General features: G+C 44.9%; 1 protein-coding gene across 2 annotated transcripts in view; it reads right to left on the reverse strand.

Annotated features, from left to right (window-relative positions):
- The window catches only part of LOC138283831 (sodium-coupled monocarboxylate transporter 2-like), a 197,056-nt gene that overhangs the window by 66,526 nt on the left and 103,005 nt on the right, over positions 1 to 27,525 (reverse strand). For both annotated transcript variants that reach the window (XM_069221959.1, XM_069221958.1), the window contains exons 6-8: positions 5,499 to 5,639; positions 535 to 664; positions 180 to 268 (exon numbers count right to left, since the gene is read on the reverse strand). In XM_069221959.1, the coding sequence (XP_069078060.1) occupies positions 180 to 268; positions 535 to 664; positions 5,499 to 5,639 (360 nt within the window). The remainder of the gene's footprint in view (positions 1 to 179; positions 269 to 534; positions 665 to 5,498; positions 5,640 to 27,525) is intronic.

A 27,525-nucleotide genomic window follows, 5' to 3' on the forward strand; every position in this document is an offset into this window, starting at 1 on the left:
GTGGTTCACAGCTCACAATTTACAATAGACCTTTTTTTAATTTTAAACACACCCTCATCACCCTACTTCCCACTTTCAAGTCTTTTTGCTTATTGTAGTTCATTAAAGTGTTCCATGTACAACCTACAAAATTATTTTCTGAGACATTTGACTAAAAAATATTTATATATGTATCTCACCTTAATGTCCCACTGAAGGCACATGCCACAAACAACCCTGGAAGTCCTGGCATATTTGCAAAAATCTCCATAACGAAGTAAGGCATCAGCTAGAAAACAGTTTTAAAAAACATTTGTTCTAATGAAGGCACAGGATGTATTCAAATGGCTATTCTTTTTAGGCAACTTTTTAAAATGAAATTAGCCCATACATTCTTATCTTGAATGTTTTGAAGCAGACATTCTTTGAAGAGTTAGGTTTTGTATTTTAATGGAAACAATGATACATTATAAAAGTATTTCATGCATTGCATCATAGACTGTTTCACAAACTGAGTGAGATCTGAAGTTGCTGTAGGAAAAGGGCTAGAAGTACCTGATCAGGAGCTGATATGAAACCTGCCGTCCAAGGATCACAGCCTCTGAAATGTGTATACATCACAAGACCGGAAAATACTGCACAAATAAGGATTACCCAGAGCCCTAACAAATTTAGGTACAGAGCTCTAAAGGGGGAGGAACAAAGAGAGAGAAGTCAGTTACACGTGGAGATAAAAATGCAAGAATCAACGTTGTGCATCTTATTACATTTACACACATGTGAATGCAAACATAGCTATATGCCAGACCTGGCTTGTGGAAAATGTATTTAAATGAGCACAAACTTGTGTAAGTCCCTAATATCGGGTGACTCTATGTCATATCTGTGCCAAACACATAACTTTTTTTTTGACTCAAGACTAGGTTCCATCAAGAAATGTCTTCAGAATCTGAAATTAAATTAGATGTGTGCTGCAGCCATATGTTTTTGAATGTGTGTGAATAACTCACAGATGATTGCCTTCTGACTAACTGAACAGTGGACAGTTGGAAAAGCTATTTTGAAATATTTACTTGTGAACAGATGCTGACATTCGGGCTCTTTCAACAAAAACATTGTAATACCTGTGTGTGTGTGTGCATATGCATACATGTGTGTTTGGCATGAGTGAGCTACATCACATGGTAGGGATATAATATATGGGATTCAGCAATCCCTGTATTAAAAGCTTGACTCTATTTTTTATAATACATGGGACTGTGTAACCCTCTATATTCAGCAATCTATAATACCTTTAGGATATCCAGTCCGCTGTGTTACAAGTTCCTTTAAATCGAATGGAAATTGTAAGTCACTTTTGTGGCAGATGATCCCATTTGCCAAGGTTCTAATCAGGTCCTTAGTTCGAAAAAGAAGTCAACTATTATGTTATTACATGCGAGCTTGATCTCACAATTCCTACTGCCACAGCCAGCTGCTGAGGTGAAAGGCAGGTCAGGTCACAGAGCAGATTGGAAGCAGCAATTGCTTTTCTTTCTTCTGTTCTATTTTTCTAGCTTACAATGACAAGCATAGAGAATAGATTTTGTTTGGCATTAGATAGAACTTAGATAGTTAGAGAAAAGCTAGAATCTTTCTCCATGTTTCTATACATTAGGAGATACCACAGCTTTCTTTTTTTAGAATAGACTTGTATTGAACAGTTTCTAATATCTGTTTGCAACAAATATTTAACAGGTTTTCCATGTGTTTAATTTTGCACAAGAGGATTTATTTTTATTCTTCATGTTCATGCAAACCTGCTCACTCTTTCATATTAAAGAGCTTGCAGCAAGGTTTTAAGTAGTTTGTGGGAAAGTTGATTGTGTGACCGTGTGTTATATAAGGGACCCCCTTCAATACATGACAAGAATACTGCAAGACATCTTGGAGTTCATAAACTTATCAAAGAACTTGGCCTTTAGCCTCGTTCCTCTAGATGGTTCTGGACCTCCTCAGTGACTTGCAATATCCTTATAATGTATGGCAGGGGGTACTTAATCCCTTATATAATCAACAACTTGTGATGCACTCAGTTGTCGATTAGACGTCAAGTGTAATAACTTTTTACACTTCATTTCTGATGTCACAGTACCTACAGCCAGAGCAAACAGCTGAGGTGAAAGGCAGGCCAGATCATGGAGCACAATGGTAGCAGCTGTTTAAAGCAACAAAAAACAAATTTGTTTTACTTTATTCTGCTCTATTTTAACAGTTTATTATGAAAAGCAGGGAAAATATGTTTTTTGGACTTCTTACATAGAGAAAAGCTATATTCTTTTTGCATATATCTACACATTCCAAGGTAGTACAGCTTGTTTTTAAATTGTCTTGTGTTGAACTGTTTCTAATATTAAAATTATGCACCAAGGTTTTAAGTGGTTTGTGAGAAAGGTGATGGGGTAACATTATACCCTTCCTCTATCGATCATGGAACAGCTCAGTGACTTGCAATGTCCTTACAATGTTCACCGGGGTACTGTATCCCCTATACCATCGGAGACACTTAATAATTAGGTGGAGTGAGCATACATCGTCACAGATGGATGATGAATGTCAAGAGGGGAGAGGAGCGGGGGTGCAGCCTTCAAAGACAGTCAGGACACCAAAGGAATGGGCAGATTTGAAGGTGGGAAAGGGAGTAGGGTGGGGTGGAGACTAATGGAAGTGGAAAATCTTAAAAGGTAGTAAGGCATCTATGGAGACATTTTGCGTGAAAATATGGGTTTTCAGCTCCTTGTAGGACTATCGGAGGGATGGTGATTGTGGATTAGAATGGGGTGGGGGAGGAGATCCTAATTTTCTTACAGAAGAATGCTTGTTGTTTTGACAAGTCTTACTTGCATTTTGTGATTTGCACTGTGCCAGTCCTGCTACTGTGTACTTGATTAGCAGGTACAGTAGGGTGCCTGAGTTGATTGCTTTTCAGATGGTGAAGCAAGTCTCGAAAGTCTTAAAAGTGCCAGCATGATCATGACATATTTTCTAGGGTTTTATACATTATAATGTGAGTGCAAACTGTAATAAGAGTGTGGCGACAATATGTAAAAAATGAAAAAATTAAATGAATACGGCAGCTCATCAATTAAGCAAACACACTAAGAGGAATAAGTATCTTACTGAACGGTGGTGGGCTTTAAGCAGCTATGGTGAGTTGCCACATGGACAGCGGTGCAATAATCTATATTTAGCCTTGTTAACACAGTGTCTGATTTAGAGTTTGGTGGATGGGATACTCTGTCACAAACATGACAGATATCCATCTGCCGTATTACAAGTGCCCTAGAATATAACACATTTGTAAAAGCAGATATAAGCATTTTTGGTGTATTAGGTAACGAGGTATTAGCTTATACAGTTGTAGATAGGTTAAATAAATGGTGGAAAAAAGTGAACTGGAATGTAATGAATGCAGAAGCCATTGACTGGAAAGTCAGGACGGGGAAGGTAGGTGGCATGGCACATGCGTGTCTTTGCAGGATCTCCTCTTCAAAGCAATTGCCTCTTGGGAAAATATCAATTTGTTTTTGTGTGTGTGCTGGGCTTTGTCGTCTTGATGTTATAGTCCATTGTGTTAGGGGCCAGAGTAGATCTACATGTTTAGCCAGTTGTTTTTGGAAATAAGCAAACCAAAGTACTTTCATTTCATTCTCCCTGTTTCTTAGGTGCTGCTTCTTAGGTGCTGCTTCTTCTGCAGTTAGTTTGATAACTCTTAATTACTTCTTTTTCAGACAAATTGGTAATGTTTTATAACATCATCTATTTGCTTGGGTGTGGATTTAATCTCGATAGTCAGATATTAATCATTTTTACAGAGGAATGTAGCACCTTAAAGGACAACCGCTATCAGAGAAAGCTGATTGTATAGCTATTAGTTTGAAATGCTAGAATAATGCCCAGGATATTGTAGCAAATATTGTAGCAAGGTTGTTACAATATGTCAGCCTGAAATGGCACAAAATTACAAAAAACAGGAAAATACATTTAGATTTTTGAGTTGATGGGAAACACTCTAGCGCCATCAGTTGTATACATCATAATCTGATCTATCTTATTAATGGCAGACTCAAATATTTGTGGCTATAAAGAATGATCGTGCAAATCAGATGGCCATATTATTTTAGAAAGCAGACCAGCACCTCTCCAACAATACTTGTAAATTTATTGAAAGATCCTCATGTCATGAAGAAGTCTGCTATTTGCTTGTTCACATTGAGGTAATGTCATGTTGGTGAGAGGGAATGGTATATAAATACTAGCGCTTTCATGTTCATTCAGTAAGGTACACTTTTAAAATGAAGCCATATGTAAACATATGTATGTGAATGACTTAAATATTTATTTTTTTACCTTTTTCATGTGCTTTCATATGCAGTACGTTGATGTTTTATTAGCATGCTATATGTCCATTGACAGCATTTACAATGACAGATTTAAAAGAAGAGCCACAGTTAAGGAAATTCTGTGTGTGTCTATTTTATCAAATCGTTCAAGAGAGACAGATTAAGGGCAATACAATTGCAGAAAACACACCAGAAAGAAAGTTGCTACATTATATTGAGCACCAAGAACCAGGTGCATTACAGTTGACCAAATGAGTGATGCAAGTTTAGAACCTGTGCAGCAAAACAGTGATGGTTTTCAAAATGAGCAGGCTGAGTGAAAATTGAAAAGATGCTCTTCATCCAAGTGGTTTTCATGACACAACAAAAGCATTGGCTTTGGGTATTCAAACAATCATCAAATGATTCCTGCAGACCAGAAGACAAAAATCTCTCAAATTTATGAAGTTGAACCTGTACAGAATCCTGTTGTTTACTTTAACAATTATTGATTGTCTGTTTTTATTTGTCCACACTAATTATTTATGTGAAAGATTCTAAACTGAACCAGTTGAGATATTCCTCTTTCTTTCAAAAGAAGAAGAACAGTTTTATTTAATTGGCAACCATGTGTTGTATGTTCTTATAAAATGATTTAGGAACTGGAACCCATTTGTTATCTAGTGCTAATATTCCCTTAGCCATCTTTACAAAACCCTCATTTTATCCTCAGACACTTCCAGCAGACCCTGTAAAGACCCTCCTTTCACCCTTGGAGACCACAAACCAGATCTCACATTTCATCTTCAGACACAGCCAACTGAACTTTAGAGAGCATCATCGAGTCTTCAGGCACTCCCCTTTGGTCCTTATACAATAGTTCAGTAGGTCCTGATACACCATCATCGCTCCAGTCCCACACTGGCCAAAAATGTCCTGGACAACAGTCACTTGAGAGGTAGAACTTTGAATCACTGAACCACTAAACATACCTTTTATTTAAATACAATGATCTATAACATTCTCAGTTGCTGTTTTTTTGTGATGCTATACATCAATTATATAACAACATGTGTTGGTTTGGTGACTGTTTATTCAGCTATGAAATCCAAGTTAAAATATCAATGATGTTTTACCACAATGTACCAGTTTACTCACAGTTTAGCATGCAGTTCTGATTTGCAAGAAATGCATCTCTGTATTGTTGATTGATTGACTCCATAGATTCCTAACCACGTAAATGTTCCTCCAACGGCGATTGTCCAAAATGTATGCCTTCTCAATGGGTCTGTATCAAAGCTAGAGTTATTACAATGCGACAAATATTAGTAAGATCATATCAAAGTTGGCATACATGATCTCAATTAAAGCACTTTCATGTTATTTACATCTCTGCTGCATGTTTTTAATACAAACACATTTCAAATGTGTTAGTTATTTGCCTGTGTTGTTCTGCAAGCATTGTTTTAGAGACATCAGTCATTTGGCAACATAATGAAAACATTGTTCATTCAATAACAAAATGTTTACAATCATCAACGTTGCTCCAAACATGTTTTCAATCTGCCCTACTTCCTCCCACATCACAGAATAACAACAGTGATAGATATCTTACTCTATGAGTAACATCAGACCATTTTAATCTCCACATCCTGCTCCAATGTAAACCCACCTGCTTTTGTGTGTTTAAACCTTCATCCTGCTTCATGGCATTAGCCTCATGTTACACTTATGAACACCAGCACCATTACATCTATTAAATATAACACCTCTTGTTACAAAAATAAATCTCAATCCCTGATCCTTGTGGACTTCCCTGAGATGTCCTCCACTACAGATGTGTTACCACCAGCAAACGAGTGAAATGTTTATGGTATGTCTGTATTTATATGTGTCTCCACCTGATCCATGCTTTTCTTTCAAACAAAGAATTTATCAAACTTGATTCAGACGTTGTCCAAATATTATTATATCGTTTTAAGTAGTTTTCAGCAGTATGACTTTCACACATACATAATTCCCTATAGAATACAAACTTGCAAAAGAGAGCACAAAACACAATGTAGTGTGCAAATATAGTCAAAGGACAGATTAATAAAATGTGATCGAAGAATCTACTGATTGAAGTTCAGTCTCATTGGTCCCTCTTAAGTGCTACCAAGGCCTCCTCACCACCCATAGCCCCCAAGTCTGCCTGAGTGTCTCTTTTATTTTCTGTGTATGTAATTTCCTACCAGTTTCTTTATAGCCATTAGTTATTCTCCACGGAACCATGTTCCTGTCTTATTCAAATATTTAATGAACCTGCCAAAAAAATGGCCTAACATCTTTTTAACTAAGCTGTCCTTATCACAAGGCAGGAGAGATACCAGATCTCCTTCATGGTATTAACCTTGAATTACCTCAAATTCTGCTCACGCAGCACCAACAAAAGTTACCTCTAAGTACAGTGCGGGACACACATACAAAAAAATACATCACTAAGAAGCACATCTCCAGGACCAGAGAATACCCATTGTTTTTAGTGAAAAGGAAGTAGGTGTGAAGCAAAGATGCCTGTCTTATTTTGATACTATAAATATTGGACTGTGAATGTGGCTACTAGTGCAGACTCCCAGGAGAAACAGTTCATCAAACGACATCCTAGATGGGTGCAGTGCTTTGAAGGCACAACTCTGTTTAGCGTGGCCTGCAGTTCTACAAAGAGGCAGCCAGTAAGATGAATATGATCACCTTGTAGGACCAAACCATAGATCTGTGTCACGCCATCTCACAGAACACCCTTTACACAACCTGCCTGCTGGTGCCAATAACAGTGAAAGAGCGGGGGAGACAAGTGTGATACTGCTGGACATTCTAGTATGTGTCATGGTTTCAACTGAACTGCAGGTCTCATGTTATACATGTGGTGGAGAGAGCACAGGATACCTTGGCGTGGGCAAGCAAATCCCCATTAACACAACCGTGAGGATAATCGGAACAAGGTGAGATCAAAAGAGCCTAATGGGAAAGACCAAGACCCTCATGAAAATGAGAATAGTACATATTCAATGTGTGGAAATGGCACAAAGGTAGATCATCAAAAGAAGCAGTGGTGCATATAAATCCAGTACAAATGGACACAGAATGAGCATATTCTCATTTATTGCTGATTCTGATTCATGGTACAGACACAGACACTTACAAATACAATTGATATCACTGCAACATCTCAAAGTGTGAAGACTAGGAATGACATCATGAAGTAAAAGTGGACTGGACAGAGACTGGACAGGGGACATAGGGGACAACATACTTTACCAGTGTGTTGGTGGCCGTTCAATAACTGTTTTTCTTGGAAGTTGGGGAGAGAAAGATGGTTGGTGGGAGTGAGAGTTAAGGGTTGTTTTTGGGAGAGGTTTGATTGAAACCAAGGGGTACCGACAGGAAGGACATTTAACCAAATGGGTCTGTGTGCTGGGATACCTCCCAAAATTCATAGAGCTTCTACTCTCTGTAGCCAGAATAGTTCCAGGCCACCAGAATGGTGAGAATCATGCCATGTAAAGTGTGGAAACTAAACTCCCCATTAAAATGTCATCATATCTGAAGAAAATAGTGGAACAATCTTCCAGATATATAATCTTGCTCCAGAGATGAATCTCCACTCCTCAGATACTCAGCTCATGAGATATACACTATACTCCACACAATTCTTTTTGATCACTAACAAGAAAAGGGTGGTATTCAATACCCCTGCGTAGTGATGCTTCTCCTAGAAAAGTCAAGATAGTAAAAGAGGCAAAAGAAGACCACTTCTTAGACCTTTAGGGAACGAGACCCAAAGAGAACTTTGAAATTCTTAATGTGCATGACCCAAATATAGCCCATGAGACCTTCTTTGCCCAGATGTTAGTAAAATTAAAGGATTTGGACCCACGTTGGTTACTGTAGGGAGGTGACTTTAACATAGTACTGAATGTTCAGCTTGATAGACATCGCTAAGATGAATTCATCAAGGCGCCATAACGCTGTCGCTTGGGGAGACCAGAGAAGCTGGTTTAATTGACATATGGACAGAGAAAATCCCCATGGCATGTGAGAATACCTATTTCTCCCGAGTGCATACATCATACTCACTTATAGGCCTAGCATGGGGTACTCATAAATGGGTGTAGAACATTTGCAACATATCTCATGCTCAGTAGCATTATTGGACCACTCAATATTGATGTGGGAGGAAAAAAGCTCCAATGGCACATGAGCAACGGGACACTGGAAGTTCTACAAAACTATCCTCAAGGACAGGGTGGCAGCTCAATCCCTTAGGGAGATTATCACAAACTATGTTTGAGAGAACAACACAGGTGAAGTCCCCTAGGATGGGATGTCTTCAACGCTGTGGTCAGAGGCAAGTGTATTTTGGAAAAGGCGTGATGACAAGAACATCAATCACTTTATGAAGCCCTAGAGGTTGAACTCATAGTAGTAGAGGAGAAATCACGAAGACGGTGGTGCTGAAATCCCTGCTAAACATGACTACATTGAGAGGACATTTGGGCCTTCTGGCCACAAGGAAGTAGAAAAGGTCCTAGGTTGGTGTCTCAGATAGGTGTCTCAGATAGGCCAAGGCAATTAAGCAGATTCCCTCACTATGTAGAGCTGAGGGTTGAACACATTAGTGAAGACAAAGGAAAACAATGTGTTTAGAAAATATTATTTCAACTTATACTTGGCAGACCCGGTCAGTGTCAGGGAGGTGGATATCTTTCAGCCGGTATGCTGAGATTGTTAAATGCTAATAGGCCAGCATTAGAAGAATTGATAAACTCAAAGTAAGATTTGAAGGCCCTCACTGATTACTTCCCAACAGGTCCCCTTGACTTGATGAGCTGGCTTATACATTTTATAAGCACTTTTGATTGGACAGACCAGATCTAGGAGCTGTTTTTCACTCTTTGTTGAAATCAAGTATGGTTACACCAATCATGACCGAGGTCCGTATTGTGTTAACACATAAAGATGGTAAACCCATGGAATTTTGTGGAGTATATCAGCCCATAGCCCTTTTAAACTCAAACGCCAAGATTTTCACAAAGGTCCTAGCAAACTGACATATGTCCCACATGCCATATCTCCTGCATCCTTACCCATCCTATTTTGTTCCCAGGTGACAGGCTGCAGACAATATTCTTTGAGTGCGCCATCTCATTGAGAAAGGGTCCCATAGAATGATTCTCTTACAATACTGTAGTAATATGAAAGTCAGGATAACCTTGCAATTTCTCCACAAATTACTCTAAGAAATAGGGTTGAGGCCATACATGCTTAAAGACATAAATAACAGCTAACTTCAGGACACCGCAATGGGAACACATCTGAATCATTTGCCTCACATACAGGCACTGAGCATGGATGCCCCTTGTCATTCCTGCTGTTTATGTTAGCTATTGAGTTTCTGGCCGCTCATATAAGGTAACAACTAGAGATTAATAGGTATAGCCTCTGGGGAGAACCACATATGTTTTTTGACTTCGTCAGACCATTTTTTGCTTCCTTTCCAGGTCACTTTACCTTCCCAATCCCTTACACCAGCAGGTAATCAGCTATGACTAAAGCAGAAGCAGTCTAGCATCTCACTAGCAACCTTTAGAGCATCCTTGGGAGCAAATCCCAATTGCCCGATCCTTACTAGATACAGCAAACTCACGAGTAGAAAATTGGATTAGCAATGCACTTGATGGTATAGCACCACTGACCACCTGCAAATCCACTTAAACCCAACCGTCAGTAAAGTAGTTTAATGATGAGCTCTGCCTGCTAAAAAAACTGCAAGCACCTAGAACGCCAACTGCGTAAAAAATACAATGTTACAGCAAATTCCACCTACAAAAAAGCACGGAAGGCCTACTATAAGCAGATAGGCAAGTAGTCAATTTTATGCTCATAAACTTCAGCAAGCACAACATTCATCACCTGAACTGTTTCAGATAGTGAAATCTTTGTAAAGTGTAATTTTTTTCTCCAACAAAGCTTCTAAGATATATTAGCCCTCTTCCTTAGAAGGCAGAGAGATTTTGAACCTCACTAACCAGCCAGAGACACCTAGTTTCTCGAGTGGCTTGCTCAGGATCAACACTCTGACCATACCAGAACTGCATGTGCTAGTCCTCAAAGCAAAATCAGACTCCCCACTTTATCCATCACCTCCAGTGATCCTGGAGCAAAGACTGGACAACATTTTACCTAGTTTGTGTGACCTACTTAAGCAGTCATTTAATACAGGTCAACTCCCTCAGAAATGTAAACACACAATAGTAATAACCCTGTTGAAAAAGCCCAACCTGGATACAGGCAAACCAGAACATTTTAGGCATACCTCTCCGCTCTCTTTATATATTTATTTTCAAAGATAGTGGGAAAACATGTCAATCAACAGCTGTCAAAATATATTGAGACTATGGACTGCCAAATGAGAATCAACCAGGGTTCCACCCCCAGTATAGCACTGAATCCGTACAGTTGCTTGCGTCGGAATCACTGAGACTCATTGCTGATGAAGGCAAAACTGCAGCATTGATCATGATGGATTTGAGTGCGGCCTACCACACTATTTCCCATGGCCTTTTAGTTAAATAGTTGTGGTCCTACGGGGGCACAACCTTTGCCTTGAAGTGGCTGACCTGTTTTATTCAGAACCACACTTATCAGGTAGTACAACAGTCATGTTCCTTGGAGGTCGTCACGCTACAAAAGGGGATCCCACAAGACTCTACAATGAGCCTGACACTTTTTAATATATGTCTCCTTTAGCATATACAAGTTAAAAAGTACAATAGCCTCATACGTCACTCAACTCATTATCACCCTGACACAGAACAGTGGGGTCTCTGTGACCAGCTTTCAAACCTGCTTGGCTATCCTGACAAAATAAATGGTTAAACTGAATGCAGAGTAATATGATGTACTTATTGTGGGGGAAACAGTCATCCATCTGGACCCAAAAATTACTTTAACCCCATAAATTAGTCCAAAAAGTATAAATAAGGAGTATGCTTTGCATCGAATTAGAGTAAAAAAAATGACACTAAACCATGCAAAGGAAGTTTGGTAATGAATGTTCTAGTTTCATTTCTAACTTTGTGTAATTCTGTTGAGGTTTTTTTCTGCAGCAGGGAACAAACATTTCCATGTAAGGTAAAACAGGAAATACTTCTTTCCCTCCCCTGCCTTTGGATTGATCTTCACAATACTTGCTATGGCAAACTCTGTTTGCACTGAATTAGCATAATTTATTTTGACGCTAATTCAGCGCAAACTTTACTCCAGATTTATATTTTGACGCTAGACCTGTCTAGCATCAAAATAGAGGAGTTAACATAATTTTTGGGATGTGTGAAAACAACTTGCGTTCATGAGGTGCAAGGTAGGCGTGCCCGTCCAAAAAATGAATCTAATCCCCTAGTGACAATATTTATCCACCCGTGCGAAAATGACACCCAGGTGGGAGGTGGACGCCAAAAATTACGTTAACCCCTTTTTGCGTCAAATTTTAACGCCTGGGTCTGACCAGGAGTTAGAATGAGGCAGATACACCACTATATAAGGAAAACTCAGAGAAGGAACATTTGCTACCTCCAGGACAACATGCAAGTTGTACTGCTCCAGCTAGACACATGCCGCAGACGTCCACAACAACAGCTGCTCCCTCCACCTCCACAACAGCAATCCCAAACACCATAACGGCACCCACAAGGGCAATGCAGGAGTCAGGAGAGGATACTTTGGCATAGGACAACCCTCCTTGGAGTCCATTCTATGCCTGCTGAACCAGATTGCACCAGACATCACATCAAGGCTTCAAACTCCCTACAACATACCACCCATCTCAAAGCTCCTCACTGTATTGCATATGCTGGTTTCTGGATTATTACAGACAACAGGGGCACCAGTGGCTGGTGTTTCTCCTAGCCATTAAAATCTGTGTACCTGCCTAAGGTCCTCGATGCCATCATCTGCCTCACACCCCACCACATCTGCTTCCCAAGCACCCAGCTATTGCAGCAGGAGACCAAACAATGATTCTATCTGATTGCTGGGTTTACGCATGTGCTAGGTGCAATGGACTGCACCCATGTGAGATTTGTGCTACCTGCAGCTATGGAACACCTATACAGGAACCGCAAGCATACACATTTGGTAAATGTGCAGGCTATTGTGGACTACCGTGAGCTCTTCACCAACATCTCAGTCAAGTACCCCGGCAGCGCCCATGATGCTTACATATTCCAGCACTCCACCATCAATGGGCAGTTCCATGATGGACAATATGGCAATGGCCTACTTGTCAGTAAGTCAACCAACCAAGCAATGCACACACAACACACCAACCTTGTAGGACAAACGACATATACAACACAACAAAGATGCATGGGACCACAGATTTACTGGCAACAACACATATGCAACATGCCGCAGTAGACCACAATGATTGGACTTCACAAACACAGACACCCACATGTACCTAACACAGATAAAAACTAACAGTCATACCACGTGAAGGACAGGAAGAGCTATGCACACTTTGTGTACAGAATAAGACCACAAACCACTACAGGTGTCCACTGGTTGACTACTAAGTATACTTCACACACATTAGACCAAACCATCAATTGCTCTGCCATGTCAATGGCCTGTTCATGAGCAGAAAGACACACATCTCATTCATGGTGTGCAAGACGTAGGCGCAATCCACATCAAATCACACCCAAGTGGTGCCAACCATAACTACATCCCCATCTACACATGCCTGACATACCTGTAGGCTGCACATTCATCTGTCGAATGCATCAAATTACACACATCGGAAGACTAATGTACCTGCCATTATAGACAACGGGGCAGAATCATGAGAAATGGTGACACAACTACTCAACTGACACTTCACATGCCCCACTTAGCACCCCATAACACCATCATGCCTGTGCTGTAGACTGACAATTGTACACCATGGCGTAGATTCACTTCTAAACTGGAATGTACATGAATGCCACAGTAGACCCCTGTAGGAGTATGGAGGACATGACTAGCCCAACATGCACTGTACTAAGTGACCTTACAGAAATATAGCAGGGCCCCCTCCTAAAGTCTACATGTGCATGTGTAGTAATACTGGCAGGAAATCAAATTACTAAGAAGCTAGGACATATACCGGTACCAAATGTGATCATCATGCTAAAATATGATAAACATCCTTGGACACTCATCATGAGCTTGTTGTTCGGCAGAGGCCGCTTGTTAAACTTCCACCACAGTTAGACGCCATAGTGGTCTAAACCCTGCTGGCCCAATTAGGATTTCACTGCTGGGCCTGTCAGTGGAAACATAATTTTCCATACGCTGACCCAGCTGGGAAGAGGCCCAAAACATTGCAGCCGGTTTGTAAGTGATCCGGCTGCAATGTGGTGCTGTGGTAGGTGCAGCAGCACTGGTAGCGGTTATTACTGCATGTAATTTGTGCATTGGAAAGTGCTACAGTATTGTTCATGTGGGACCCAGCACTGCCCATATCAAGTGCATGGCCAGTGGAGGGGCCTCCAGGGGGCACCTGACACCCCCATTCCACCAGCACTTGCCTGGCAGTGGAACTGCCATGCAAAGGCTGGCAGATTTGGGAGTCCAAATCCGGAGGCCTGTGCATCTTGCAGCACTGCCCTGGCAGATTAAGATCGCTGGGACTGCCAGGCAGCTGGCTGGTGGCAACCTGGCAATGTTGCGGTCCAAACATGGTGGGTCCACCTTGGTCATAATGTGGGGGGTCATACTGCCATGACCGCAGCGGTCCAACTGCCACTATCAGTCTGGCATACTTGAGAACACCAGATATGTAATGATGGCCAAGATGGTTGACACAACAACCATCTGCCACTATGGCCCACTGCATGTGTAATGCCACATGTATACATCCACGGAATAGGCTGGCTTTGTAGGTCAACTATGCTGGCCATACATCAGACACCTTGCATTGTGCTGCAAGGAGGTGGTAGCCTTCATCTAATATGAGGACCCTGCTACTAAAACGGACTACACATAACATGTAACATTCATGATGAGCACATGTATTGGAATCCAGATAGTCACATACAGGTCATTGAGTCAGTACCCAAGAATGACATGTACATCAATACAGTCAAAATAAACCATATTACACGACATAGAACATATACAACACCACAAACACCTCTGAGTCACCACTCAAACTGCAACCAAATATTGCCATGGAATATTCATGGTTCCTCTCAACTCTTCACTAAATTTCTCCCTCTTATCTTTGCAGCTGACCAAGGTTATGGCATACAACCGTGAGTCAAGGCCTCATTTGCAAATCTAGATACCAATGAACAGAGTGCCTACAATGAAACACACCGGAAGACAAACAATGTGGTGGAGAGGAGCTTTGGCCTTCTCAAATCCTGGTTCAGGTGTTTGGACATGACAGGAGGAAGCCTCCTGTATGTACCCCCGCTGGTATGCAAGATCATACCAGTATGTGCTATCCTGCACAACATGTGTGTCAGAAACAATATCCCCAGGGATGGACAAGTATATCTACAAAATGAGGAGGAGGATAATGGGGATGAGGACCTTGAGGGGGATCTACCAAACAGAACGGTAGGAGTCCGTAGGAGACAGACAATTGTTGACAATTTTTATACATAGTCAACCAAAAAAAGTACCATGTAAACACCTCAAATCCATTTTGTTCAACAACACAATTCTTGGTCTCCTCATTGTCCAATATATATATTTTTGGAATGTGAATCTAACCTCAGGGAGTGTGTCAGAAATACAGAAACAACAAGTAGGAGGTTCTACATACTCATATATCGGTGATGCCCAACTCCCTGGCATGTGACTTCTAAAGGCCAAGATCCATGCAGCACTACATATATTGTTACATCATGTGGGCAATGTGCAATTTCATTGGCCATTCACCAACACAACACCATCCCTAATAGGTAGCATGCAAGGGGCCCAAACATAAGGTAGGGGCTGTCAGGAAATGGAGGTAAAGTAATGTCAGAACTGAACACTGTCACAACACTGTGTGAAAGTAGCTTGGCCTACACCATACATGTGTGTCAAGAGGGGAGATCATAGACAACGTTGCTTGTACAGTAATTGCCCATGGTAATTAGTCAGTGTTGAAAGCTGAGCCTGCACAGTGTGTCCATGGGAATATGTATTGGCACTACAATAGGCCACATCCCTGACACATGAAGGACTGTAAATCATGTATGACACACACACATTGGCTGGGGAATGGCCAATGGCTTGGCAGTGACATAAAGCAGCTAGGGGTTTTGAGTCCATATACAAACACAGTACAGATTTATGGTCTATGATTTACACTGAGAGAATGCATCTGCCAAGTCATAGTCTGGCTGGAATATAGGCAGAGTGTGTGACACACCTATCTACATAGGATGCACACTGGTCACACAAATAGGCTTAAGTCACACATGCCCACTGCTAATAATGAGAAATATATGTCAACTAATGTATTGGTGTCCATTCTAGGTAGCAATGGGTATGCCATTGTTCACAATGATTGACCTGTGTCTGAATGTCTACACAGTATGCCCCGTAAAACAACATAACACAACATATAGTTATACATACTTGATGTGATTCACACGCTCATACGGACTACCTTACGGTTGGACTTATCATGGTCCAGGTACGACTATTGAGTTAGTCTCATAGTGTACCTCAGAACTCAACACGACATACCCTCATATGGGAAATGAATTTCTACTTTGAATGCCACAATATGGACATAATTGGCACAGTTTGAATACTATATACTAAATCAACAAGCCTTGAAAAAGTCGTTGTTACAACGAAACACGTGTCGTCTGTTTCTACATTGAACACTGTAGCGGATGTCTTTTTTCAATGGATAACCAAAAGGAAGAATAAAGGACACTATTTGGAATATTTGGATGTGCCGTGGTTCTCTCAACTTTATTTATTTATCCACTGTGGACCAGCTGGCTCACAACCTACACACCCTGTGGCTGGGTGTGGAACCACCCTGGCACTATTTAAAACTCAGATGTTCAAGCTTCAATATCATTGACTGTTTGTTCGTACTTATAATTCATGCAAGGAATCCTTGGAAGTGCGCACCATTGTACTACACAGACACAATTCGCCCTTTAAATAACACAACACATAGCACTACAAACCACTCATTGTCACTTACATGACAGATCCATTGCATGGTACCAAATATAGCTAACTTACTCATACTTGTAATGGCCTACAATATCACAATCATGTGTGTCATGTGTGAACATGTGCAGCATTCTCCTATACAGTCAGGGACCCACATCACACTGAGTGGGAGTAGACACAGCTATATAGTCAACATCTGGCAAAGGATGAATACAACACTGAGGAGACACCTCAACATCAGTCAGTCATGGCAAAAATCACCTAGGTTGTAGCATGCTGGGAGAATTTAATTGGCATGTTCAACAGTGGATATGGATGTACAGCTCTGAGATACCCCAAGTTTGTGCTGATACTACATGCCCTGTCACGAGGAGACTACTCAAGTGGCATGTGCAATGTCATGTGTGTCTGGCACTCATTCAATCTCACTAATATTGCCAATGGGAATATTTCCATATTACACAAGTCACATGTAGTATCCTGTCCCAATATCACCTGACAATGTTGCTGTAGAAGATGTGCACAAGGTGCTAACAAACAAAAAACTGGAAGCAATGGAGGACACAAACATACCTCACCAGTTATGGCCGACAAAAGGGATAATGACCAGACTAAAACCAAAACAGACACTGTAAGACACCATGGCCCTCATTCCGAGCCTGGCGGGCGGCGGAGGCCGCCCGCCAGGCTTCCCCCCTCCGAAATTCCGCTCCGCGGTCGTAAGACCGCGGAGGGTATTCCGAGTTTTCCCCTGGGCTGGCGGGCGGTCTTCACAAGACCGCCCGCCAGCCCAGGGGAAAACTCCCTTCCCACGATGACGCCGGCTCGTAATAGAGCCGGCGGAGTGGGAAGGTGCGACGGGTGCAGTTGCACCCGTCGCGTATTTCAGTGTCTGCTTTGCAGACACTGAAATACTTTTAGGGGCCCTCTTACGGGGGCCCCTGCGGTGCCCATGCCATAGGCATGGGCACGGCAGGGGCCCCCAGGGGCCCCGCGACTCCCCCTCCCGCCATCCGGTTCCCGGCGGGAGAACCGCCAGGAACTGGATGGCGGGAGGGGGAGTCGGAATCCCCATGCCGGCGCAGCATGCTGCGCCGGCTTGGAGGATTCCTTTGGGGCAGCGGGAAACCGGCGGGAGACCGCCGGTTTCCCTTCTCTGACCGCGGCTGAGCCGCCGCGGTCAGAATGCCCCGCGGGGCACCGCCGGCCTGTCGGCGGTGCCACCGCGTCCCACGGCCCTGGCGGACTTGTTCCGCCAGGGTCGTAATGACCCCCCATGTCTACATTTCAAATGCTAACTGATGCACAGAGAGTGTGGGCATGTTAGTACAAGGCCCCTGACATGATTGCCACCACCATACCATTGTAATTGCCCTTTGTATGGTATCAGAGCAGGAGACAGTCACATACAATTCATTCTTAACCATATTATTTTTCTAACCTTTACGTCACAGCAGTCATGCAACCCCTAAGCAGGGTGATCATGGACACATCTTTGCCCTCCTAAACATCCATACATGTCCTACATGTTTAAGCACATGACCTCTTTACCTGAGAGGAAAAGGCTGACATCTCGTACAGCACTGGAACTTATCACAACCAGGTCTGTATGTCGACATTTGTGCATGTCTCCATCCACTAGGGAGTGTGCACAGGCTGTACATTAGCTCTCATAAATGGTAGAGATACCAGCTCAATAAACCCATGCACCACTGCTCTGACAACATCAACATATGAGAATGTCAGATGCTTGATGCACGTGCACAGGGGGGCAGAGTGAAGTGGACCACCATCAACCTACACCTCCACATGCAACCATGGGTTTGTGTTGCCACACACACTTGCATAGTGAAGTAGATGGGTAGGCCTGCTATCTCTGCTACACTGCAACACAGTGTTATGACACTGCATGTGACAGTCATGACTGACATGATGTTGACAGATCAGAAAACACAAATGGAGGCAGGCACACATATCCCAAAGATCTCACACACATGTACCACCACAATGGGCAGGCCACGGTAATGTGAATGGATTTACTACAAAAGATAACCTAGCAGCAACATAATGGCATAGGTGTCACAAAACCTGTGAGAGTATGAATGTACCCATCAATTGTGTACTGACGAACAGTACATATGTGCCAGTGACGTGACTACACAGGCAATAGTTAAAAGTACAACTTCTGTCTATGTAGGGGGATGTCAATGTGAGCTTGCACATCCCCTTGACACAGCAATGTCGTGGCATATGATACAAACAACACAACACATGTCTGTACAGACACATGGCATATAGCATTCTTCACCAACACACTAAGATGCATAGGAAAATACATGGCACATGTGTAGCTGTCCTATAACTAGGTAGTTACGATATGTAACCAGTGAGTAGACACGCATGCACACTCAACTTGACAGGGGATACGTGATATCAATGCAGTCCCAGTCTACTGCATACTCTTAGTACATAATGCAATGGTTGACACATGCCTTAGCATGTATATGACACAGGGCCAATATAAAAATGTGTTTGTAGGTATGTAGACATATATTGCCCACAGACTAACTACGTACTCCACCTGCTACTCACTAGTCATGCACATATATGAACACATAGCACACATGTGCCAACATACATGTGGACAGAGTGTAGGACACATGAACATATGCACAAATTATGAGTGAGTGCCTAAAGCTGTGTCATAAAAAAACGTATTGGTTGCACATACCAATTACAGCGCAATGACTTTCATGCATAGACTTGCACATGTAGCCCAAAAACATACCACATAGTGTTACAGACCATGTAATGTGAAATTATTCAGGGTCCATTCAAGGGCTGCAATGGAAAAAATTATGCTATTCCTATATGCGTAAAAAAAAAAAGAAACGCTAATGCATCAACACCGCACCGCAACACTGTAAAAATTATGCCTGGGCCCTGAGTGGCAATTCAACATTACCACTACTCTCAGTGCACCATGAAGAAAAATCAACACATGACTCCCATGCATCAAAAACATACACGCATGATGCAAAAACGTGACACACACACCCAGGAAGTGATGTACAAGGATATCCTGCTTCCAAGTATGGTACAGTATGTGTAGTTTCACTTTCACTTCAGAGTGTGTTCCCCTGTGACTGTGTGTGGTTGAGATTTGGAGGCACTGGTGGATTTGTGGTGTGTTTGTAGATCTTGTTGTGTCCCTTGTGCTGTGTCTTGTGTTTTGTTGTATAAATTATATATTTACGTGTCATTTGTATTTTTGGCGTACTGTTTTTTGTATTGTGGGGGGGCTGTTTGGAGTAGTTTAGTTGTTGGGGAGGTTTTGGGAGTTTGGGGTAGGTTTTGGGTTTAAGTTTCCTTTCTCATACATTTTTTTGGGGTAATTCCTGTACCCTTTTGTCATGTCTGGGAAATGTAGGATGGGGAGAATGTCTCCTGATGAACTGGGGGTTCATCTGGTTGGTGGCCCATTACCTGCCCCTCATACTGCAACTGGGTGGCCGGGTGATCCTGGGCTATCCCATCGAGGCAAGGTATCTGTGGTGGGGCAAGGTCGTGTACCATCCGGGGAGGATCTTCAAGACCAGCTCAAGCATCAGTGGGCAGATCTGGTGGCAAGAGAGCAGGATCTGCTGGATCATTTGGGAATTGAAATCAGCAGAACTGTTGGCAAGTCTCCCATTGACATTCAATTGGTTGCATTTAGCATTGACTGATACGTCTGAGTGCTGCTTGTAATGGTTGTGAACATGCTGCATGCAACCTGTCTGAGGAGTCTCTGCCCCATTTGAGGCCTCCAGATCAAATGTCATACAATTTAGACAATTTTGCTGCCATGGTGACATGTGATTGACGGTAATGCAGCACTAAACTGAATGCATTGCACCACTTTTGCGAGGATTGACACACATCATGGCTGGGCCAGCCACAATATATGCAAGGGGCTGTTCTGGTGCAAAGGGGGCCTCCATATTAGCAAAGAAAAGTCGATGAGACTGCTGCACCCAATTTGTGGCGGATTTCCTAACGCCTGCTCTTTGCTGCCGTTAAACATAAGCATCCATCATGATCAATGGGCTCCTACGTGCTTAGCAGGACTCGGGAATAAAAATATTGATGTTAATCCAGCAACGCGTCACACTACTGTCAAACAATGTTGACACTAGTCCCACTAACTACCACCATGGTGCATAATCTATTGGAGACGGTGCACACATGGTGGTATCAGGAGTGCCCTAGGGCCCACACTTCAACAGGCCCAGCACTAGGTGCTGCTCTACTTCTATATCTATGGCCCCAAGTGCTGTGATGCATGCACAGTACAACTTTCTAATTATACAGCTAAGAATGACACATGTGCCATTAAAAAGGCATGAAAGGGTGTGTAAAAATTAGTTAGGAAGGGTAAAATCCAGGACTCAGTGTCACAACAAATGTTCCAAAGTATGAATCCCAAATCTGTGCATAGAAATGTTTGAGAAGGGCCCCAATGTACTAAGCAGGAGGTTCAGTGATCTATAGCATCTCCTGCTGAGTGCATCATTGGCCTTCACATATAAACATGATGTTGGCCCACACTGCCAACATGCTGTGACTTAACAATGACTACCCACCCACATGAATGTAAGTAGGGGGTGCACTAAGGCCACAAGGACAGTATAGATGCAATAGGTGCTGCAATTCTGTATTTCTATTGGCCTCTTGGTGTAATTTTGCAAGGCCATGTAATGGAGCCTGACCATGCACTGGGTCCAGACTAATGGTAGTTCCATTTGACCTGTACAATGTGTATCAGAGACAGCATAATACACTGAATGATGCTGTCCATTTGCATTAAGTAGTTTACGCCAAGCAATGTTCGACATTCATGTCTTACAGGTGGACCTGCCCCTTAAACCATTGGAGAGGTGGAGAGATTTGAAGACCCCGAAGCATCCAGTAAGTGCCATTTTGTGGATCCTGTTAACTACTCCAGGGTTTGGTGTTAGTCAATCAGAAGAGTGGAATGCAATGAGTGATGCCATTTTCTGGACCAATGATAAGAAATCATAGGAGGATGGATGGTGACATCATGGGGCATGTGTAAGAGGCCCAAGCACCACTGGAGCCTCCATGTTTGAGCAGCTACTGGGACGCTATGCCCTGCACCACATATACATGGTGGGCTTAGTGCACAGTTTGTGGCTTCACATCATCTTGTCAATACAGCATCTTCACATGCAGTACTTTGCGTGGAACGAGTGTGCAATGGGTGTTGCTGTGGTTGTGCCATAGCAACACCCATATCTACACATTTCCTTACATTAGAGGCTGTAGCAAATCCTGAAAACACACCAACGTATCGCTTTAGCAGGCCACAACAGGCCTGATTTGCTGGTCCGTCCCGGTAAAGAAAATCTCTGAAAAAGAGACTAAGGGGGTCATTCTGACCTCGGCGGGCAGCGGTTGCCGCCCACCTGGCGGGAACCGCCATTTGACCGCTCCACAGTCAAAAGACCGCTGCCGGCATTCTGACCTTCCGGCTGGGCCGGCGGGCGCTACCCAGCGGGAAGGAGGCCTGCAACACAGAAGCCGGCTCCGAATGGAGCCGGTGGTGTTGCGGGCGTGCGACAGGTGCAGTTGCTAAGCAGACAGTGAAAACCCGCCCTGGGCCTTGTTAGGGGACCCCTGCACTGCCCATGCTAGTGGCATGGGCAGTGCAGGGGCCCCCAGGGGACCCAGGACACCAGTTCCCGCCAGCCTCTTCCTGGCGGTGAAAACCGCCAGAAACAGGCTGGCGGGAAGGGGGTCAGAATCCCCAAGGCAGCGCTGCCTGCAGCGCTGCCCTGGTGGATTCGCCCAGCCGGGGGTAAACCGGCGGGAAACCGCCGGCCCCGATTTTCTGACCGCAGCTTTACCGCCGCGGTCAGAATGGGCTAGGAAGCACCGCCAGCCTGTTGGCGGTGCTTCCGTCATTCGCGGCCCTGGCGGTCTTGGGTCGGAATGACCCCCTAAGTCCGAAGGTAAAAAGTTGACCGGGACCTCCCAGCCAGCGTATCCGAGGAGGACTAAGTCCGAAGGTAAAAGTCTCCACCGAGGATTCCCGCATTGTGTATCCGGAAAAGGGCTCCAGGAGGTCGGATTGGACTGGCAGGTTCATCCAGCTGAAGAAAATATTTGAAAAAGAAACTAAGGGGGTCATTACAACATTGGTGGTAAAAGCTACTTACCGCCGTGCAGAAGACCGCCAATACACCGCCGTGGCCGCGGAATTCCACCACAGCTATTATGACCCACATCTCAGAATCCGCCGAAATTCAGACACCCACACAAGTCCGCCACACCAAAGGTCAGTGATAAACTGGCAAAAACAAAACTTCCACCGTCACGCCAACAGAAACACGCCCATGCTATTACGACCCACAAATCCATGCGGCGGTCTTTCAACCGCGGTATTCCATTGGCGGTACACACCGCCGCGCTCAAAATACACACACATCTCCAAAACACCGCCACATTGGACAATTCCAAACAAACACACCTGATACACATACAAACACCACTCCCACACACCCATTACAATATAAAACACACACCCACATCACCCACAAACCCCTACGACCAAAATTTATAGACGAAGGCGAGAGAGAGAGCACAGCATAGACAACCCCACCACACAGAGGCACACAACACCATCACCCACACAACATCCACGCACAAAACACCACACACCGCTACACATCACCACACTCATCACCACATACACCACCCCACACATCACCTACACCACCCCATGGCACGGTAAAGACACCCCAGGTTTTCGGAGGAGGAGATCAGGGTCATGGTGGAGGAAATCGTACGGGTAGAGCCACAGCTATCTGGATCCCAGGTGCAGCACACCTCCATTGCAAGGAAGATGGAGCTATGGCGAAGAATAGTCGACAGGGTCAACGCAGTGGGACAACACTCAAGAAATCGGGAGGACATCAGGAAGAGGTGGAACGACCTACGGGGGAAGGTGCGTTCCGTGGTCTCCAGGCACAACATCGCGGTTCAGCGGACTGGCAGCGGACCCCCACCTCCGCCCCCACAACTAACAAATTGAGAGGAGCAGGTCTTGACTATTATGCATCCAGAGGGCCTCGGAGGAGTCGGTGGAGGAATGGACTCTGGTAAGTCAAATCTTAACTATCATATCACCACCCTACCTGCATGCTATCACACCCCCCCACCCTCACCCCCTCCCCTATCACTCCAACACCTCACTAATGTACTAATAACACAAACCACCCATCCCAACACCAAGCCCTGCATGACACAACAAAGCATGGACACCCATCACTAAAGCATGGCCACTGCACATACCCATAACACCCCCTAACCATCATCACACAAGCCCCCACACAGGAATGCTAGCACTGGGGTACATGCTCGCCCACCCATTGCACACCATGACACACACAGATGCAATAATCATGCTTTTACAGGACCACTACCCAACGTCACCAGACAGGAGGATCCAGACATCTCTACCCCACCCACAGAAGAGGCCCACAGTGATGACAGCAGCTCTGGACAACTGGATCCAGAGGACGAGCCTGGACCATCGTGGGCCTCGGGACAGTCGGTTCCCCTTGCACAGGCACAGCCCAACACTGACCTTCCACCCTCTGGTAACACCAGCACAGCACCCACCCAGCGGGCCCATACCTCCGTCCCCAGGACATGTCAATCAGCTGTGTGTCCACCACTACAGGGAACCCAGGATAACCCACCACCCCAACAACAACAGGGACCTGGGGGCAGTGGTAGTGGGCACACGGTCCAGGGGACGGAGGCACAGGAAAACAGGGGAACTGGGAGGGCTGCTGTGCGATAGGGGGCGGACAGGCCAAGGGAAACCACTCTCCACGAGGCCCTTTCCTCCATCATGGGAGCCTACCACCACTCCCAGGAGACGATGGCTACGGTCCTGGCCAAGTTTCAGGAGACCCAGCGCCTGCAGGAGGAACAGTATTTGGGGTTCAGGGAGGAAGCTCCGCCCTGGGCACCATCGTAGGGGTGCTGAAGGACATACAGAACACCATGAGGGACACCGTGGCACTCCAAGGGGCCCCTAACACTAGCCTGGACGATGAACTGCCCACCACCTCCGCCGGTGCTAGTGGAAAGGAAGCCCCTCCACAGGACCACCGCACCAGCACCCCACCCCCTGCAAATGGAGAACCACCACGCAAGCGGTCCCTGAGATCCAGGAACAGGACAGAGCATGATGGCAAGACCCCGCCAAGAAATGAGACCACCCTGATTGTCATCCCACTGTCCCACTTTGTAACCCTGTCCATAGTGGAACAGCCGCAGCTCCACTTCCTATACCCATATGGGCAATGCACCTGTGAGACTAATAGACTGGACTCTGCCATGGACATTCCTCTACCATCACCCATCTCCATTTGACCACCCCCTCCAATAATTAGCACTTCCATAAACACCCTTGAAGCAAAAAAATATCTGGAGTCAGTCTGTGATTTTGAAAATGTGTATTAGCTATGACAATGGCAGAATCCATTCGAAAATGTAATGTCAACATACCTATGTCACACATCACAAGTCCATGAAGGATGCAAGCAGATGACACACGTTCGTAACCACACCTGTGAAACCATAAAGGAAATGTACAACTCAGTTACCAAATACTGCTTGAAATTGACAGACAGGATAAAGGTAGAGGTGTGAAAGTAAATGTAGCAGTCAAGAAAGTGTTCTCACCTGTGTGTCACTGGAAATATTGCTGTATGACTGAGTCCCTGTTGTCAATGTCTTCTTCCTCTGCTTCCTCCTCATCACTGTCCACAGGCTCCACAGCTGCTACAACACCGTCATCTGGACCATCCTCCTGCAGAAAAGGCACCTGGCGTCGCAAAGCAAGATTGTGAAGCATAGAGCAGGCGATGATGATCTGGCACACCTTACTTGGTGAGTAGAATAGGGAAACACCTGTCAAATGGAGGCACCTGAACCTGGCCTTCAGGAGGCCGAAGGTGAGTTCGATCCCCCTCCTAGTCCGCCCATGGGCCTCATTGTAGTGGTCCTCTGCCCTGGTCCTGGGATTCCTCACTGGGGTCAATAGCCATGACAGGTTGGGGTAACCAGAGTCCCCTGATAGCCACACCCGGTGCCTCTGGAGTTGACCCATCACATAAGGGATGCTGCTATTCCGCATGATGTAGGCGTCATGCACTGAGCCAGGGAACATAGCATTTACCTGCGAGATGTACTGGTCTGCCAAACATACCATCTGTACATTCATGGAATGATAACTCTTGCGGTTCCTGTACACCTGTTCACTCCTGTGAGGGGGACCAGAGCTACATGGGTCCCATCAATGGCACCTATGATGTTAGGGATATGTCCAAGGGCATAGAAGCCATCTTTAACAGTAGCCAAATCCTCCACCTGAGGGAAAACGATGTAGCTCCTCATGTGATTCAACAGGGCAGACAACACACTGGACAACACGTTGGAAAACATAGGCTGGGACATCCCTGATGCCATGGCCACTGTTGTTTGAAATGACCCACTTGCTAGGAAATGGAGCACTGATAGCACCTGCACTTGAGGGGGGATTCCTGTGGGATGGCGGATTGGTGACATAAGGTCTGGAGCCAACTGGGTACACAGTTCCTGTATTGTGGCACGGTCAAACCTGTAGGTGATGATTAAATGTCGCTCCTCCATTGTCAACAGGACCACCAGTGGTCGGTACACCGGAGGATTCCGCCATCTCCTCACATGTCCCAGCTGACGGTGCCTAGGAAGGACAACAGCGACCACAGAGTCAAGCAACTCAGAGGTATGTACCCACAGCTACACAGAACACGAAACAAAATCCAAAAAGTTGTCTGTATGTGTGTTGAGTCCAAGCCTAGGTATGTGTGACGCAGTTGAAAATGAAGCCATGTGGGCCCCTGACATGGCGGCTGCCTGACCTCTAAAGTGGGACAATGGGATGTGAGGTAACTGCGCTGGCGTTGTACACTGTCGCGGTAGGCGGTGGAAGACCGCTGCGCAATGCTGCATTGGTTAACATTGGACCCTATGGGTCGCAGGAGCCAATGACGAAGTGCGCCGGCGGTGATGATACGCACCGCTGCGGACGTCACCGCCGCGGACGTGACCGTCATTTTCTATCTGTTCAATCACTCGATTCCTGATCTTCGACAGGAGAGGACCTATACTGCAAGAGCTGCTGTGACCTCGGTCTGGAAGAGACAATGGCACGTGCGCCTGGGGAAAGGGCCCCTGCCTTCACTGCACAGGAGTTGGAAAAGCTCATGGACGAGGTTATCCCCAGTACAAGCTACTCTACGGTCCTCCAGACCAACAGGTGAGTACATAGGGTGCAAGTTGTATGGGCTATGCCTGGGTGGAGAGGGCTGGATGTAAGAAGGAAGGGGTCAGAGTTCTGCGAGCATGAAGGACTGTGAATGCATGTGCCACATGGCAAGGGTAGGGATGTGGGCCACTCACTTCGACGATGCAGTTGGTAATGACTTTTCTTCTTCCCCTGTACATGTCATGTAGGTCAGCGCCCACCAGTAGAAGGATATTTGGCGTTCCATCGCCAAGGACGTCCGGACACTGGGGGTCCACCAGAGACGGAGCACCCACTGCCGTAAAAGATGGGAGGACATTCGCCGCTGGAGCAAGAAGACGGCGGAGGCTCAGCTGGTGATGGCCTCCCAACGTGGGAGGGGTGCCCGTTGCACCATGACCTCCCTTTTGTTCCGGATCCTGGCGGTGGCCTACCCTAAGTTGGATGGGCGCTTGAGGGCATCACAGCAGACACAAGGGGGTGAGTACACTCTCATTCTGCTGACTTTGCGCGCAGTGGAGGGGTCTGGGTGGGGGAGGAGGGCTGTGGGTTTCCCTAGGCCAGGGCGAGTTCCGTAGGCTAGGCCCCTCCGTAATGCAG

The sequence above is a fragment of the Pleurodeles waltl genome, chromosome 3_1 (genome assembly GCF_031143425.1).
Source record: "Pleurodeles waltl isolate 20211129_DDA chromosome 3_1, aPleWal1.hap1.20221129, whole genome shotgun sequence".
Lineage (NCBI taxonomy): Eukaryota > Metazoa > Chordata > Amphibia > Caudata > Salamandridae > Pleurodeles > Pleurodeles waltl.